Below are 14667 nucleotides of genomic sequence, written 5' to 3' on the forward strand. Positions count from 1 at the left end.
GACCATATTTCTATAAGATATTTATATATCTATACATTAAATTTGATAAAAATATGTTCCATTGAGAGGTCTATTATGGTAGCGTATTTTTTATGTAGAGGACAAACAGACAGGAATCTTATCTGAAGTTAAGTGATACCGTAGAGAATCACACTGCCAGATGGCTCACAAGTGCGTTGCCTTTTAAAATTGGTAAGTTCTTATCTTGAAGGACCCTAAGTCTAATTGGTTAGGAAATTCTTCAGTGGGCAGTTGGTTCCACGTAGTGTTGGGCAAAAAGTGCTTTAAAAACGCTCAGTTGTGGCTATGACTTCTGTATGAGAGTCAAAAACTTAATCTCGTCTCTGAATCTGAGGGTCCGAACATCGTTATATATATTTGTGTGCTAGTCATGTAGATTCATACATTTTTCTATTACTATATGTAAGGAGCAAAGGAATTGTTACTAAAACCAGACTTTATAACAAGCGGTTGCCCGGAAGAGATCGCTCAATAGCAATAAAGCCGCCAATGCCCTCCTTATTAAATTATTTTAATTGTATATTTCTTGCGACGAAGTGTAACAATTAATAAAAAATAACAGAGTAAACGAATTCACACACATCAAAGCTTACATAATACATTCGTAACACGACTTTCTCATTACATATAGATATTTAAGAAAAAATACATTATATTAAACATAATAAAAAAGTATATTTAGTTAAAAAGACAGTGCCCTTGCCTCCACACTATTTATTTACTTATTTATTAATAATCTTACAGCTAACATACAAATTATAAAACAAAACACTAGGCAATATACAAAGCCAAAACAGATTACATAAATTAAACAACATATTATGTATAAGAAACCGAAAACATAAGTAAGTACATTAATAGGCAAACAAAACAAAATAAATGAAGGAAAACTGAAATTTATTATTACCTGTCTATCCTCCTCTCTTCATCCAGGTTTTCGCAAATTTAGATTCATAAAATATGTCAATATTCCTTTATGAGAAATGGATTGAAATTGGGATTGAGTAGAAAGCGTCGTAAGATGGGTTTCACGATGTTTCCTTTACCATATCAGCTAATATTAATTATGTACAAAGAAACTGTTCCACACCTGCCCTGCGATTCTGTAACTCACTTTTCGAACTCACACAGCGGTTTTTGCATCGGCGGTCGCTCTCAAATCAGTCGTGAAGCAGTCATTTTATGATTTGGCATTCTGATAAACAATAAACTACAAGCTACCACCTTTTCAGAATGCCAAATCATAAAATGACTGCTTCACGACTGATTTGAGAGCGACCGCCGATGCAAAACCCGCTGTGGAAGTTCGAAAAGTGAGTTACAGAATCGCAGGGCTGAGCTTTGAACGCGTCATTCATCAGTCAACACTTGCATAGTTAAAAGTTTATTTTAAATTTCCGCAAAAAATGACATAAAATCTGCAAATTATATTTTGTTAACACATCATTAAGGGCAAGTAATGACAGGTTGACGGATTGCTGTTCTCATGGCCCATAGGCGAGGTCATTGCTCGTCGATGAACAGCCTTTTTGTTATAACAGGAATTTGTAAGATGCGTAAATTTGAGCGTTCTTTCTCGACTCTTTTTATAAGTCACGCTCGGTGAACAGAATATTAGGCAATGAACGGTAAGTTTGAAGGCACCTAAAGCTGGCGGGTTTAGGAATAACTGATGCGAGAATTCACCAGTACTTTATTTTGATTTAAAACATCTTTAGGCGCATGAGGGTAAATTTTTTACGGAACGTCACGAAGATGTGCAGCGTTTTTGTGGAAGAAAAGGAAGAGAACGATTGAGAGACAGTGAGAAGGGTGAAATATATAAATTATCGATATTCTATTTTTAAAATACAAATGTCGTAAAGAGAATCGCATTCCAGGACTACGTGGGTGACTGAATCCTCTGCGCTGAAACAGAATCTGCACAAGGGGCTGTCGGTCGCGGTGCACGGGCGCTAATTAAAGATTTAAGTTGGTGCCTGGTAGATATAGTACCGGTGACCCCAGAGCTGGTGCTTTTCTCGCTCAAAGAATGAATATCGCAAAACAGCGAGGAAATGCTGTTAAAGGTACAAAAAAAGTTTGGTCCCTGTGGCAGCACAACCAGGACCAAACGATTTAATTTTCTTTTTACTAATTTTTAATTATTTTTATGTATCTTAAGATATAACACTGTATATTTGATTGTCAAGCTTTGGTTTCAATAAACAACTATATATTTATGTATTTGTTTCGTGATTCACTTAGAAAGTCCATTTCCGCATCGACATCGAACCTACGACCTCAAGAATGAGAGACAAGACATTGTATCATTTATGGAGAGTGTGAATTTACACTTTTTTATTCTAAATTCAGCTAATTTACGATCTTTATTCTACACATTGTTTAATCTTGTATAGAATTTGTTTGTCTAGTTAGAAACTACTCAAGATGTAGGAATTTAAAAAAAAATATTTGCCACGTGGCACAGAATATATATAGAATAATAATAAAAACTCTCTTTTTGCTATCAATCATAGATCATATAATGTCTAGATAAATGTAAAACGCATTATGTGTGTGAACTTAATGATGTAAACACTTTCGCTCGCACAATGCAAGCTACATGCACTTTTTACTATCGCTTAGTGAGAATGTCTAATCGCACTTAAACTAATTATGTAAATTGTATTATTTAACAGATATATAATATGTCCCTCGGGGCTTGTCACACTTTTTTTGTATCTTTAAACTAGGAGGTTTAGTAGTATGTGCTTGATTAAAGTCGTCAGTTCGTTTGAGGGCCTCATAGCCTAGCGGTCTTATTAAGTGGCAGCTAGGTGAGGGGTACCGGGTTCGATTCCCGGTTCGAGGGCAAGTTTTAATTTAATTTAAATTTATTCTCGGCCTTTGGGAGGGTTGTGCGGTACCGGGCGAGTGCTTAAACTGTACATGGAGGACATGTTCGGATTTCTAAGGCAAGTACGAATTATAAAAATCTTATCCTTGACGCTGGCTAATGCACAAACCGTGCCAGAGCCATAAAAAAAATCCTTCGTCACTACATTGCGCTAATATCGCCTTCACCGTAGGAGCAAGTGTTAATTGCGCACAACAAAGAAACTAATGTTTGACAGCCAAGGTTTACACGCCCTAATTTAAATGAATGAAACGAGTTTATTTTTTTATCCTGAAACTACTTGAAAAATATTTATCATGAAACGCCCATAGTTACAGAATATATAAAATCAGTGGCGCTACAACCTCTTTTGGTCTGGGCCTCAGATTTCTGAATCTGTTTCATGATCATTTCGGTTTCCTCACGATGTCTTCCTTCACCGTTCGAGCTAATGTTAAATGCGCACATAGAAAGAAAGTCCATCGGTGCACAGCCGGAGATCGAACCTACGACCTCAGGGATGAGAGTCGCACGCTGAAGCCACTAGGCCAACGCTGCTCAGTTACAGACTATATACCATTTGAAATAAGGCAATCGGGAATCATATGACCCAGTGTAATGACTCACATGCGCCCGCGCAATTGATATCACGGGACAGAGTATTGTTTTTTCCGCATTTAATAAATTCATTGAATTTTTATGTGTTGCGAAGATTTATTTCGAATAAATTAACAGGAAATTTATCGACACGATTGTAACTTTATAACGTACAAGATGTGAAATTATAATACTCATTTCATATAAATATATATATGTCACCGTAAAATTGTAAACACCGTTAGATTGTAATCTATCTCGCGAGATTATAAACTGTAGGTAGATTGTACTACACTAACTTAGTTATCATTCAAACTTCTTTGGTCAATTACAGATTAATTTTATTTCCCAACAATTTCATATAACTACCGAATAATAATACGTTAAATTGCAAGCAGTTCGTTGAGGTTCACAATCTTTCGACAGTTTACAATCTCGCGAGATAGATTACAATCTAACGGTGTTTACAATTTTACGTTAACATATATAAAGTATATTCTAAATAATAAAACAATGTAATACCTGATAAATATCGTATATATAATCTAAATAAATACAGGATATCTCGTATTTGTCTTGTGTATGTGAATAGCATAATAAATAGAATTATATTGTACCCTGTGTTATAGTCTCTGTCTACGTCATGTTGTTCGTGACCTGAATATACTTAGGTCTTATTGGCGACACTTTAGAAGTCCAGGGAATAAGACAATAGATATTAAGCTGGCTTTTGCAATTTCATTGTCTCACAGGAGGGATATCTGCAGAAGTATAATTTCTTCTTTCTAATTAGTAATTTACTGTCACCATCGTTATCGCATAAAAGGCCAAAATTCTCAATGAAATTAATAAGAGAGCAAATCTATTGAATTATAATAACTATTGTTATTATATATGATTTTACATATCGAAGTCCAGCAAACCAAAACCCATACCTCCTAAAACCCGCCATGTGGTAGTGTACCTTTACGGCTGGCAGCATTTACTTACTGTATTGCGGTACTTATTCGTTGAGCGAGGAAAGCACCAGCTCTGGGGTCACCGGTCTACCAGGCGCCACCTTAAACTGCCTGTGCACTTGAACCTCACGGCCCAAGAGTCTCTACTCCGAAGGGAACAAAATCAAAGTTGGAGGAATGACTGTTATATTGGCGCCAAATTATATAGCAAATTAGTTCGTTATTTATTTCATATTCACATAGTTATTGTTAATCACTAGCGTTACAAGTTAACGGATAATTTTAGGTTATAAAACTGGCAATTATTATTGTGTTCACTGTGAATCGTACTGTTCAATAGGGTTGATTAAAATAAGAAAAATCTCTTAAAATCAATATGTCAAAATTTGATTGGATTTTGACAAATTTAATATTTATTTTTGATAAATTTTGATTTTGATTATTACAACCATTTTTGTCGGGAATGATGGCAACCCATTCATTCAAATGTAACACTATTTACAGTTCACAAATGCATTTATATTTTCTCATTATCAAGGATTCTTTAATGTAGTTGGCAGTAAATGGCAACCCTAAGCATACATTATGCAGATGGCAAGTTACATAATCGTTTCGCTCCAAAATCAAGTGATTTCCGGCAGTTACTTAATTCAATTATTATTATATTTTAATTGATATTTTATGTTCCGATCTTGTTAAACACGTCTTAATTTCGGCTTAATGTCAAATTATTAAATAATTTCTAACAGTTACAGGATATTCTCATAGATAAAGTCTAAACTAGAATATTATATAAACCTTTAAATATAATATTCTGGTTTGGACTTATAGGTCTTGGCGTCAGATTCTGTAATTTTTCGTGATCATTTGTTTTTGATGTGAAACACCTATAGCCGCACGGAAAACCAATTTCTGGCGTGGCGACGCATGCCGTGGCGACGCGCTATATGATGGTATATGTACATATATACAGTCTCTATGCAGTAGTGTGTATTTCGAAGGCACTAATTAAACGAATTAAGTAGCCACGATTTGAAATAAATTCGTAAATTTTTGTATTTAATGAAAATAAATGTTTATTCAATAAATAGTCATCGTTATCTGGAAAAAAATCGTTATATTTTATTTTATCATTATGACATATTTAGTTCCTATCACAATCTGTTCTTTTCTGCATATTACTTTTACAAAATAATGTCGATGTTTTACCTCGCCAGGCGTCCCGTGACGGCTCACATTTTTTTTTTTTAATTGGTGATCAGCCTGTGCCTGACACACGCCGTTGACGTTTTGGGTCTAACGCATGTCAGTTTCCTCACGATGGTTTCCTTCACCGTACGAGCAAGTGTTAAAGGCGAACATAGACAGAAAGTCCATTGGTACAGCCGGGGTTCGAGCCTACGACGCTAGGGATGAGAGTCGCACGATGAAGCCACTAGGCCAATACAGCTTTGTATGTGACAAACGAAAAATAAAATGCCCACACAGCCTTTTAAAAGACTCTTATAGGTTGTTAGGTCTATAGGGGGGGTGTAAGATTGACAACGAAATCTTCTAGAATCTTCGTCATTGACCTAATTCACTAAAGTTGGTCTGAACTTCTGTAACAGAAAGCACCAAATTTATCTATATGGGACAAAGCACCTTCTGCGTCAGCTTCACATATTCTTTTTTGATCTTGTTCTTGTTCCCTCGCGAGGGGGGTGTTTAGGCCCTTTCAAGTGGCTAATCCAGTGCGGTACGGGGGCGGCTTGCAGCACGCGATGGACAGAGGACTCGACTCGCACCGCGCAGCAAATTCTTTTGGGTGATTTCCGGAAACACTTCGTCGATTTTGGTTAGGTATTGCCCGTTCAGCAATCGCACAGAACAATGCATTGAAATAAATCGAGGGGTTAATCGCATAATAAGCTAGAACTATTCGGTTGAAAAGTTCGTGGGCTAACATAGAATTTATTTTTATAGAATTTGATTTGATGGTTCAATATCGCCATCGAGACCGATACAACGATTATAGCGGTCATAGTAGTAATAATAGGCTTCAGTTTCAGTGATTATTGATAATTTCTCCAGAGAGCATTGGGAAACACTTACGGAAACAAAATCTTTAAGTTATTTTCTGTTTTATTAATTTATAATCTTAGTAACGAATAGAAAGCCTATTCCTAGCCTCTAATCACTTGGCATTCTCATCATTCCTCAATGTGTGCCACCATGTTCCACATAGCTATGATTTCTTGCAAAAACCCGCTTCTGGTATTCTCGTTTAATCGTTAACTTTCTAGAATTTTATGCATTAGTTTTATTATTTTATTTATGGATAGCAACACCGATTGTTCACTATAAATTTTTAGGTTTTAGTCATTTAGGTGGGTACAAGCAAGTGTAAACAGCGCATAGACAAATCGATCTAAGTCCATGAGGCACTGTTCTAAATATGTACATATGTATATGTAAAAAAGTTTGACTAATAGCTTTTTTTTTTATTTTTGTCTGTTAAAGATTTCTATTAAGCCGTTCTTAACCCGTAAGAGCTTGTATAGTGTTCGGTCTATGTTTTTGATTCTTAAGGTCGAAATAAAACAATTCTTAATACTTAGTTAAGAAGCTTTTATAAGCAAGAAGAAAAGTGTTGTTTTGCAAAACCTTATTAGTACCTCTATACTTATTATGTCAGTAGATATTTCAACTGTAACCTTGACAAAAACCTTACCAGAAGGGAACCATGCATCGACGCGTAAGCACACAAAAACCGTCATTATAAAAATAAAAATTCGTAATTTTTGAAGGTTTATAGCCCGAATTAAAGCTTGTTAATTTTTCGTATATAAACTAAATTTATTATTTAAAGAAAAAACTTTTTAACTGGATTAAAGTTATGTATTATTATAGATTTACAATTATTTAACTTAATTTTTCTTTAAATGTGTGAAGGTTATGTCAATAAAAGACAATACTATAAATTTATTATTTAAAAAACCTATTTATCTATGATTCAGAAATATGATAGAAAAATTACTTTGTTTTGTACGCATTCGAGTTGAACCACCTAGAGCGGGCGGACTCGTAGTTTTAGTATAATATGTCATTGCCATTTCAAAAAGTATAATTTATCGCGTATGGCAACTTATATTTAAGTCTACATAAACTGTATTTTAGGAAAGCAGTTTTAAATACTACATAGCTTCTTAAATAAAAGTTAAAAGAATTAACACTTAGGTGCAGAGGTTTTATACGAGGCGATACGTATAAAAAAACATAAATAAAGAAAATCTAATCAGTTTTTGATATACGGGAATCATACCTAGTCTTTCGTCATTAATCAACTCTGTATATCTCACCCTTATTCTAATACTTCCGGTCTGGACATATTTCGGAATCGTTAGGTCCGATTAGGGATTTAAATTTGGGAACTTAATATTACTACAGGAATATATAGGGAGCAACAACAGGTAACAATTGTCACCCAAAGACCGTTGTCCTTATACTTTATTAAAACAGGGCAACACATTCACAATTCCACACTTGTCTATCAGCTGACATAGTTGGCAATTGTCACATCTTGGCATAGACTGTGTACCGTCAGCAAGTGGGAATATCATGATGGCAAAAATTTTAAATTTTAGTGCATATAACATTTTTGAATATAGAGACGAATTTTTCAAACATTTTTGGGGCCTGGGGTATGAAGAGCCTAAGACACAGCCAGTGGATTTGTATGAAAATTGGTCGACACGAACTGTCAACTTCATACAAATTAAGTTTTCGACTTTCCACATACACTACTGTTAAGGCATCTTGACTTAACCCCCAGATACGATTAAACCACCAAGAATCATAAAACAAGAGTACTAAAGTCGCTCATGTCAAGCAGGCTGGCGATCGTCAGAGATGGGGTCCGGAATCACGACGCTTAGCAGCGAGTAAGCGATCGGAGGAATGGTAAAGTATAAAGGATATTACAAAAATAATAGCATATCAAATGCTGACAGTACCTACATTTCACCGTTACAGATGCAATCCAGCACCAAGTCATGGGAACCAAGCCATAAAACATGTGTCCTATAAGTTTACATTTGACCATTTAAGAATTCACTGCTTATTTAGAAGTGGAATTATTTAATTAGTTATTTAAAAAAAAATATTAACATGATGAACATTACACACAAATATAAACTACTAGCTGACCCGGCAAACATCGTTTTGCCATGTACATTATTTCTAGGAAACATTTTTTAGTTCAATAAAAGTAACTATCTACTATTTTAAAAAATAGGGGTTGATCGTGGAGGGACAATCAGAGGTTGTATGTATTTTTGTATGCTGTATCATAAAAAAAATTAAACCTAAAAAAATTTTTGGGGTGGACACCCCTTATCACTTAGGGGTTTGAAAGATAGATAGTAGCCGATTCTCAGACTTACTGAATATAAGAAGCGGTCGAGCTGTTTCGGAGGAGTATGGGTACGAACATTGTGACACGAGAATTTTATATATATAGAGATATAAAAAAAAATATCCTTTTGTCCAAAATATTAATTCAAATGGCACTGTTTGTCTATCTCACTAAGCCCGCCAAATTTTTGTTGTTATTTAAACTTCATAAAAACAAGACGTTTCGAATTGTATCTCATCTAATCTGTGGTTGTTTCTTCTTCTTCTTCGTTTTTGCAACTGATTTGATTTATTAAACTTAAAAATGATTTAGCAATCGCGAGCTAACAAATACTTTTTGTTTGATGATAATCAAGACATTATGATATATATTTTAATTGGCTAACGATGTCCATCACAAATAAATACTGAATCTAGAAATAGATATTCTAAGCTTTCACTTTGTCGCATCTAGGGTTGGCAATCGTCGCATAAGTTATTTCATTAAACAGGGCCTTTAGTTAAGATGCCTCAGCTGAAATTTTTATACAAATTAAGTTTTCGACTTTCTACATACTACTAGGTACTGTTAAGGCATCTTGACTAAGCCCCAAGGATGTGTATTTTATATTGTTTATAAATTACAATATGTTCGCCAAAAACTAAACCTTGCATTTAACTATAACCCGCGGCACGTAAGTCTAGCGCTGACCGTTATTGCGCAGAAGTAAAAAATAAGGTACCTGAGGGGGGCTAGCGGAATGAAGAGCGTCGATTGGCTCTCCAGACGCATTTTGTCCCCCGCGCGACAGTACACATGCGCAGCAATCCCCTCCACGTATCGGCCAGCGCTAGACTTACGTGCCGCGGGTTATACCTATGTCTAATTATCAACGTCCGTTTATTAATAGAATTCGAATACTAACTGTATGTCTAAGTCTTTGATGGGTACATAGACAGCATTTGGACTAAGTACTTACCAAGTAAATATAAAGTACTTTAAACGTTATTTTATGTTTTTATATATGCATAAAATCTGTGCAGCAACCCTAATAAAGACGCATAACACCTACTTAATTTTCTGCGATTTTTCATAACCAAACACCTTGTCGCTTCTGAAATATTTTTGCACTTTCGTGAGAATGTTGCAATTACTGTTAGAAAGTCGCTGCGTTTTTCATTATTAAAGATTTTTGTGCATTACTTCTGTATCTAAGAATGATGAAAGTTAAATTGCATTCCTAAGAATTTAGATCGTGTAGCAAAGCAGATTAGGTAATTAATTATTTTCGAGGCGAAATAATTACGTTTTTGTGAAAGGCATTCGTTAAACGCTAATTGAAAATTAACTAGAGATAATGAGTAACTGTCTTTACGTTTATAACTGCGATTGCGTAACGGTTAATCTGCGTTACTTCAATTTTGTAAAGTTTATGTGCTCTCTTTTTCTTGCGATCCACCATCATTCTATAAAAATAAAGTTTCGCACCTTAGCTTGTTTATTTTATTACTTATACTAAACTCACATTTAAAATCAATCAAGTATATTAATGCCACCATATTTAATCGGTCTATAGGACTTATTTTCATTATTGGTGCCTCAACTAGTAGCTCGTTAATTATAGTCGTCATAATTAGTTATTCCTTATGAGTTCGCTGTGAAACAATTAATGCGACGGGCGCGGTAACTAAATGTTTAATGTTTTTTTTATATATTCTGTTGTTTTAAAATCCACAGTATAAGTATGAAATTTGAAACAAAAATTGCTGTACGACCGTAGTGACCCCATATTGCGATTTGCGAAAGACATTAATCGGAGAATCATATAAGCGCGTTTGTTTACGTATTTTGTTAGAACTTAGAACCACAATGACAATTGTTATTTGTTGATGTCAGTAATGATAACCCAGTAATCAGTGTCACTCTCAAAGTCACAACTCACAAATCACAGTGTCAGTGTCATAAGATTTCACATCTAGCACTGTGTGTATTCATTTTCTAAAATTATTTTTTGTGAATACCATTCAAGGTCTTTATTTAATAAAAATAGTGACTATGTGATAAGAACATTACATAAGTTCATATACTTATTAAATTATGAACTTGACTTGAATATTTAGTTAAAACTATGAGTGGTTTATCATTTATAAAGTCCACTAAGGGAAAAGTTATTCTTGGAACCGTTTTATCGTTACATTTAGCAATTTACTTTGCGAAACCCTCATTCTTCAAAACGGAAACAAAGAATACGCCGCCACGAGAAGCACCGCCTAAATATTTACCATAGGCGTAACTCTCAAGGATATTTCATTATTAAAAAATCAATAGGTTATCAGCTATTCATGTTCTATAAAAGACTCGCAGTTTTTCCTCATACTTTAGTATACAACAGTATTGCGATCAATATTTTAAGAAAAATGAGTAATTCAGACAAATTTAAAGTTTTTATATCCCGCTCTGATATGCCTGAAAGTGGTGTGGATATTTTAAAAAAACAGTAAGTATTAGAGTTATTTCAAAATCTGATAAAAACTTGTATTTGTATTCATTTCAATAATTGTATTTAAAAAGTGTTACTTAGAAGTTTATAATCAGAACAATATAATGTTATTTCCAGATGTGAACTAAAAGTATGGGATGGTCCTCTGCCTATTCCTAAGGCAGATTTTATTAAGTCAGTCCAGGGAGTGAATGGAATATATTGTTGTATAACTGACAAAATTGATAAGGAATTGCTTGATGCTGCTGGGCCAGAGTTAAAAGTTGCAGCAACCATCTCTGTTGGCTATGATCACATTGATGTAGGAGAATGTAAAAAGAGAGGCATTAAAATTGGATACACTCCTGGTGTCTTGACAGATGCCACTGCTGAGCTAACGGTATATCGACGTAACAAGTGTTTTTTTGTCTTTAATAGGAATATAGCTATTTAAATTAATCCTATTACCAAAACCAATAACTTAACTTTATATATTACACTAGATTGTTTAAATTTGAATGAGAAAGAAATAAGCATTTTTATATCAACTCAAATACATATTTAAACTTAAATTAGATTTAGTAGAAACTGCATGGCAACTTTATTTTAGTATAGTTCTAGTGTATTTTATGTTTAACATTTATATTTTGTCTTTAAATATTGCTAAGCCACATCTACACAGTTGTTCATTAGCATATCTATTGTGTGATAAAATTCAAGGTTAGCTTCAATTATAAATGTTCTTCCAGTTCTTGTCTTTAGAGATTATTAGTTAATTAGGGTCATTTCTTAATTTTCAGGTAGCACTTCTATTATGTACCTCAAGGCGACTTCCTGAGGCTATGCATGAGGCCAGAACTGGAGGTTGGGTTTCCTGGGCTCCAACATGGATGACCGGACCTGGTTTAGCTGATGCCACTGTGGGAATTGTTGGCTTTGGTAGAATTGGTCAGGCAGTTGCAAAACGTGTTAAATCTTTCAACACATCACAACTTCTCTACTTTAATAGAAGTGAAAAACCAGAGGCAAAAGAAATTGGCGCTATTAAAGTAAGCTTTGATGAATTACTTACTAAAAGTGACTTTGTGATATGCTGTGCAGCATTAGTACCAGAAACCAAAGAGATGTTTAATAGAAATGCATTTAAGAAGATGAAAAACTCTGCTGTATTTATAAATACAAGTCGTGGAGGAATTGTTGATCAAAATGCACTAATAGAAGCATTGCAGGATGGCACTATTAGAGCTGCTGGTTTAGATGTTACTTCACCAGAGCCTTTGCCTTTAGATAGTCCACTGTTCAAATTAAAAAATTGCGTTATACTACCCCATATAGGCAGTGCGGCAATACAAACTAGATCAAACATGAGTGAGATGACAGCCAACAATATTCTAGCTGGCCTGAATGGTACCAAAATGCCTGCACAATTGGAGTAATTTACAAATTTATTTTGTATGTTATATACATAAATTTAATAAAAACGATTTATGGCTGTTGTTGTTTAATAAAATTTTGCTTATTTGAACGAGAGATTGAATAGCTATACACCATTTATAATTAAGCTTAAATGTATACAGTCTCAGTCATTATGTTCATGTTGAGCGACTGACTCTCTCCAATTATTTTGCACCATCTCCACAATCATTGTCCACCACTTTGATTCCATAAAGTAATATATTGAGCACACAACAATAAACAACCATGACAATATGAGGAAGAAATCTGTTTCCTTTTCGGCTGTACTTGAAACTGGTCCTTGGAAGTCCTTAGACATCACCAATAGGCCTGTAGGATTCTGCCCTGTTATAGCATTGACAAATTTACTGAATAAATGGATATTATACTCAGTTCCATTAAACTTGCCAACTGGTCGACCATTGTGAAACATCTTCAATGTCGGGACACCAACAATACCATACTGTGCATTAATCCCATGATGCCTTAATGCATCTAATGCAACCATTTTAATATTTGGGTAAGATCTAGCTAAGGCATTGAAATGTGGGGCTGCATGTGCACTAAAAGGACATGCTCTAGCATAGAACAAAACTAATACACAATCAGCATCTACATCCCGCCCCGATATGTCTGGTTTCACTTGCAATAATTTAGCCAAGTTACCGCCATTGACAATTTCAACTAATGGTTCAATATCTTCACTTTCATACATAATTTCTTTGCACTTAACAAGTTTTTTAGTTTCATTTAGAGCTTGGGTTTTATTCTCCACAGTTGCATTACTAGAGGTTACATGGAAGTACAGATTGGACAAAGTTCGATTAACATCGGACACAACATTGGAGAGTAATGATTCTGAATCGTCAACAGTTTCCATTTCCATGTCCTCTTCTCGCGGCACATCGATGGCAACTTCTTCGTCCATATCATACTGCACAGATAATGATATGCCTGGAAAATTTAGACGTATTCTTACTCGATTAAGGTAATTGGATTGTAAACATGCTTCGAAAATACAACAATTTCATAAGAGACTTACCGGCAAGCGCAATCAATAAAAATAAGATTGTTTTTGTACACATGTTGATTTTAGGCATCATTAAAAATTCAGCTATTTATCCATGTTCAAGGAAAGAAACGTTTTGGAATTCGTTTTCTTTTATTATTTACAAGTTCAAACTTTAATCTTGTTATTAGACAAGAGTCATGACAGTGACAACTGACAGTTACGGGATAACAATTAACATTATTTATGACAATTCAAATTTCAAAGATACAATATAAAGACTGCCTGTCCGTTGCACGCAAAAACTATGTGCGACTGAAAAGGTTTTCACTAAAGTCGCAAACCATAATATGGTAGCCATATTTGATAATATTACTTACTAGAAATATATATATTTATCACACTTACATCAGGACATGAGAGATACATCTATAGAATCTATACATTTTAATATGTTATGTATATATAAAGCGAATTTGCTGAATCGTGTATATATTGATGTACTATTGTCTATATAATTGATGTATTGTCTATTATTATTTATACAAAAATAATAATAGACAATGCAAATATGTAAAATTATTCCACTTCCGTTTCCCAATCATAGGGGCCTAACTTTAGGACCCAGAATAGAAACTACTACTACTAACTAGATTACATATTTTGATAACGTCTATAAAAAAGATTTTAGTAGAATAAGTAAAATAGAAACATTGAAACTATAGATTTACGTGAATACAGAAATAGATTAACAACTTATTAATACCCACTACAAGCCGTATCTTGTGGTAATATAATTCGCTAATTGAGCTACAAGATAGTCATCGATTCGTGATTCAGCTCGCTATATTAATTGGTGTAACCATTTATTCCTGCTCCGAAGCACCTGTACTG

At 34.3% G+C, this 14667-nt stretch overlaps 2 protein-coding genes across 2 annotated transcripts; one reads left to right on the plus strand and one right to left on the minus strand.

Annotated features, from left to right (window-relative positions):
• Window positions 1-10804: 10804 nt before the first annotated feature.
• LOC125060983 (glyoxylate reductase/hydroxypyruvate reductase) lies at window positions 10805-12801 on the plus strand. The gene is made up of 3 exons (XM_047666117.1): window positions 10805-11327; window positions 11448-11709; window positions 12110-12801. The coding sequence occupies exons 1-3, from the start codon at window positions 11173-11175 to the stop codon at window positions 12743-12745; spliced, it is 1053 nt and encodes a 350-aa protein (XP_047522073.1). The 5' UTR covers window positions 10805-11172; the 3' UTR covers window positions 12746-12801.
• Window positions 12794-13996, minus strand: LOC125060985 (thioredoxin domain-containing protein 15). The gene is made up of 2 exons (XM_047666118.1): window positions 13807-13996; window positions 12794-13718 (listed from the first exon to the last, which is right to left on the minus strand). The coding sequence occupies exons 1-2, from the start codon at window positions 13865-13867 to the stop codon at window positions 12889-12891; spliced, it is 891 nt and encodes a 296-aa protein (XP_047522074.1). The 5' UTR covers window positions 13868-13996; the 3' UTR covers window positions 12794-12888.
• Window positions 13997-14667: the final 671 nt, after the last annotated feature.

The sequence above is a fragment of the Pieris napi genome, chromosome 22 (genome assembly GCF_905475465.1).
Source record: "Pieris napi chromosome 22, ilPieNapi1.2, whole genome shotgun sequence".
Lineage (NCBI taxonomy): Eukaryota > Metazoa > Arthropoda > Insecta > Lepidoptera > Pieridae > Pieris > Pieris napi.